General features: G+C 46.1%; 1 protein-coding gene across 1 annotated transcript in view; it reads right to left on the bottom strand.

Moving 5' to 3' along the window:
• PLOD1 (procollagen-lysine, 2-oxoglutarate 5-dioxygenase 1) overlaps positions 1-1439 on the bottom strand; it is a 27860-nt gene extending 26421 nt beyond the window's left edge. The window contains exon 1 of the mRNA XM_015412552.1: positions 1269-1439. Within this exon, the coding sequence (XP_015268038.1) occupies positions 1269-1347 (79 nt within the window). The 5' untranslated portion in view covers positions 1348-1439. The remainder of the gene's footprint in view (positions 1-1268) is intronic.
• Positions 1440-4629: the final 3190 nt, after the last annotated feature.

Genomic DNA, 4629 nt, shown 5'->3' with positions numbered 1-4629 from the left:
ATAATAATAATAATAATAATAATAATTGCATTAGCAAGAAAGCCATAGCAACTGTACAGAATTTAAAAAAACCAAACCAAAAAACAGCAACACACACTTAAAATTATCAAATTTGTATATAGGTCGACAGTTATCAGCAATAAACTAATTAAACTCAGGGAGATTTGTTTTCTTAATCACCGCAGCTAGAAAGTAAGCCACTATAGCCGTGGTTTGATTGTCAGGGAAGTTATCAGACAATAGCACTGAAACTGCCCAAGGAAGGAGGGGAAGCTTTTCTTTTCTCATAACGGGAATGATGTATCTCTCTCTTTCCTTATTCCACTTAGGACAAAAAAACATTATATGATCTATAGTTTCTATCATCTCTTGTCCACAGTCGCAAACACGTTCCGAAAATGGAAGTCCCAAGAAACGACCAGAGAGCACCTTAGAGGGGAAGGAGTTGAGTCTCGCCAAGGTGAACGCTCTGTGTTGTCTTGGGATCTTTAAAGTGTAGCAATACGACGGAATAGCCTCAGGGGGGGCAAGACCCAAGGATAGACCAGAGCAAGTACGTCGGTACTGCTGAAGTCAAGTTCCTTTAGTTTTGATTTAATTTCTCTGAGTGACTCGTTTAACAATGAAGCTGTTATACCCTAACAAATAATACGTCAGCAGTAAAAGAGATATAGGACAGATTTCTGCCCTATTTGGAAGGATGTCCCTATCACAATTTACATCTTGTGATGTGCAGAGTTTGGGATTGTGATGCGCCACACCTGGGACATGCCACAGCTTCATACTCTGCACTGATTTACAAAGAACAGTTCTTGATTCTCTAATTCCAATGTGCAGCACTCATTAAAATATGGTGCATAAGCAACCATTATGACGGGGGGGGGGAGTTGAGGCAGAAGGAGTAGGGGGAACTCACCGTTCTGCCCCCTTCCCACTTTTAACACCCCAACGAGGATTACTCTCACATCTAACAGAGGCTGATTTGCATTAAGAAACCCAACATCCCACGGCAGCACCCCAATGCAAATGTCTCCACTTAGAAACTGATTTCCAGAGAACTTTAAGTCTGTGTACAACATTCAGAGAGGGCGACTACCGGGGGCAAGCAAATGCTGCTGTTCCAGAATAACCAGTGCAGAGTGGAAAGGCCTAACCAGGTGGATCTATCTGTGGGAGGGGGGACGGCGGGGGGGGGAGGAAGGAGGGAATCCCACCCTCTGCATAACCAGCCCTGACTGAATTGCCCCTCTGGCCAGCCCCACTCTTACCGTGCTGCTGTTTGGACCCATAACTTCCCTCGTCCATCAGGAGCAGTAGGAGCGGAAGGAGCAGGCGGCTATGGGGCATCTTTTGAGGGGCTCTCCGCAGCGGATCTTGCAAAAAAATAAATAAATAACAGCTAAGCTTTTTGGAGAGACGGATGGGATGCCGCTCTGCTTTGCACAAGTCCCTCCCAGTCGTCCCGGAGCTGCTGTGCCACGCAATAAGCACGCCTCTTGCAGGAAGGGGGGGGGGCTCCTCCGCTTTACAGGCCTCTCCTGCCTTCCACACACACACACACCCCAATCCAGCCTGCCTCAAGATCCAGAGATCGTCCCAGGAGGGGAGCTACAGCATCAGAAAGGCTACGCCTTGGAATAAAAACAGATTTCAACTGCAGAACACAAGTCACTGTTATCTTAGGGTCTCAGTATGACTTTGGTGAATTGACCCTGGTAAAAATATGTGGCTTGTTCAAATCCAAAATGGCACTCTGCAAGTCCTGGTTAATGATTCCAGAATGACAGCCTCTGTCATTGGGTTCTCTCCCCACGACTGTCCAGCAATGATAGAATTTCGACTGAAATATCTGCAAAATAATCAAAACTTCACTTTTTTGATTCAGGTCGGCGGCCGTGTTGGTCAGAAGCCACAGAACAATGTTTGAGTCCAGCGGCACCTTTAAGGCCAACCAAGTCTAATTCTGGGTAGAAGCTTTCGTGAGCACACAAGCTTCTTCAGATACAGTGCTAATTTACAACATAAATCCAGAAATATCTGTGCCATAATCTGAAGGAAAAGCCGCGTTAGATTTTACAGAAATACACCTGAACAACAAAAAATCTTCAAAAATAAACAAACACAGCTATAACTCAGTGTGGATTCAAATCTGATGTAGCCAATTAAAAAAAAAATCTCATCCTCTTCTCTTCCCATTGATTAACTAAACATTTAATCTACTGGTTGGACCAATTAATGCCGCATTCCTAAACCATCCTTACTAGGCAGTAGTTCCCATTCAACTTAGTTTGCACTGGTGTTCTCAACAGGGGTAGTTCACTCATCAGGTACCTGATCATAGCCCTGGACTATTTAATCCAGAGGAGCCGCACCTCTGTGTGTTCTATATTCATGAGGACTAGAATCCCCATTTCCAAAAACCTGTCCGTACTGAAAGGAGACCTTTTTGGAGGAGAAGCAAGGGGAATTGTAATGGTTTTATGTTACATTATGATCTATATGTATGGTTATATATGGTTTTACATGTATATTTCTTTTTATAGTAATCCTCTTTTAAGGTATTTTACGCCAATAAAAGTTAACTGAACTGAACTGACTTCAGCAGCTGCCTAACAGGCAGAAATTCAACCGTGAACACTTTCCTCATTCCACATTGGCAAAGTTTTATCAGTTAGATCTCTGCCTGTCACCACACGTAACAGACTTGGTCGGCATTTCGTCTTCCTCAGCTGCTGCCAGAACATTTGTGCGTGTGTATGTGGGGGGCAATGTTCCCTTTAAGCTGTGGAGTTTTGTGAGCAAAAATTCTACTTTGTGAGCTACTGGCATTAAAGTTGTGAGCAAGTGATTTGGCTACTGAATAAATTAGTTTGCTCTGGACCCATCCTTCCTGAGCTAAAACAAAAATCTGTGAGCTGGAGGCTAAAAAACTGTGAGCTAGCTCACGCTAACTCAGCTTAGAGGGAACACTGGTGGGGGGTGTCCGACATTTTCATTTCCCTAATAAAAAGGAGATGTGCATTCTATGTACACTCAAGGCTACTTTGCCCTTATACACCATTTTTAACTGAAAAGATTTGTTCTCAGGGGAATGGTATTTTGCACGGACCAAGAGACACCACCCTTAGATCATTAAAAAGCCCCCTCCCGTGAGGATAAAATGGAGAAGAGAACGGTGTAAGCTGCTCTGGGACCCAATGGGGAGGAAAATGGGCTATAAATGACATGATAAATATGTTTTCAGCAACGAAATGTACACACACTCTGGGACACTGCTGTTGGTTTTAACAAATGCAAAACTGTGCCTCCGTGCAAGGAAAAGGTATTCTACATATTCTCCAGGTCATCCATCTCTTAGTTTCACACCGTGCTTAAGGAAACATTCTGCATCTGCTTAAGGGGGCCTGAAAGACTACATCCTCATCACTTTTCCCCAAAAAAGGTTTTGTGCTGCTCAAGAAAAAGACATTTTTTTACATACTGAGTGAGCTCCTTGATCCATAGGCACCTGTTCTTCTCAGGAAAAGGCACTTAACACATGCTCGGGTACATTTTCACCTCAGGACCATAACAGGAAAAAAGTCCTCCAGTACTTTAGGCCCCAATCACATCCCGTATGGTGCGCAGAAAAGCACTCTGCAGATGCTCAAAGGGACCCAAGAAGACCAAATGTCTTGAAAACCCCATGGCAGCAACTCTCTGTGGCTGCTCCGTGCACAAATCTTTCCTGTTTTGTCTAAGAAACGTACTCTGCACAATTCTTTTTACCACAGACCCTTTCCAAAATATTGTTCTATGCAAGGAAAAGCACTCTTCACATGCTCAGGAAAATGCTGCCATGGAATCCTTTAAAAATGCTGATCTGCAGAAGAAAAAGGAAAATGCTCAGGAAAATGTTGCCATAGATGCCTCCAAAAGATATTGTCGTAAAGTCCTCCAAAAAAAGGTTGCTCTGCCGAGGAAAAGGCACTCCCCACATGCTCAGGAAAACGCTGCCGAGCAGAATGCCCCCCAAAAGATGCTGTCCAGCAGGAGGAAAAGGCACTCCCCACATGCTCAGGAAACCACTGTCGTCAAGTCCTCCAAAGAAGATGTTGCTCCGCACAAGGAAAAGGTACTCCACACATGCTCAGGAAAACGCTGCCGAGCAGAATGCCCCCCAAAAGATGCTGTCCAGCAGGAGGAAAAGGCACTCCCCACATGCTCAGGAAACCATTGTCTTAGAGTTCTCCCAAAAAAGGTTGCTCTGCAGAGGAAAAGCAAAAGGCACTCCCCACATGCTCAGGAAACCACTGTCGTCGAGTCCTCCAAAGAAGATGTTGCTCCGCACAAGGAAAAGGCACTCCACACATGCTCAGGAAAACGCTGCTGAGCAGAATGCCCCCCCCCCAAAGATGTTGCCCAGCGGGAGGAAAAGGCACTCTCCACATGCTCCGGGTCCTCCCGCCGCGCTGTGGTGGCAGCAGAGCCCACTTTTGAGACGCGGGCGCGCTCTGCACATGCCCCGGGGCCGCGCCGCCCTCGGCGCCCTGAAAGCCGAGCTCTCCTCACCCCTCCCTCCCCGCCTCCGCGGGAGGAAACCGAAAGGAGGAGGTGGCGGCGGCGGCGGCCTCCCTCCCTCCCCGAGCC

The sequence above is a fragment of the Gekko japonicus genome, unplaced genomic scaffold (genome assembly GCF_001447785.1).
Source record: "Gekko japonicus isolate JY-2015 unplaced genomic scaffold, Gekko_japonicus_V1.1 scaffold131, whole genome shotgun sequence".
NCBI classification, from domain to species: domain Eukaryota; kingdom Metazoa; phylum Chordata; class Lepidosauria; order Squamata; family Gekkonidae; genus Gekko; species Gekko japonicus.
Note: the sequence above shows the minus strand (reverse complement) of the source record. Positions and strands in the feature narration are given on the sequence as shown.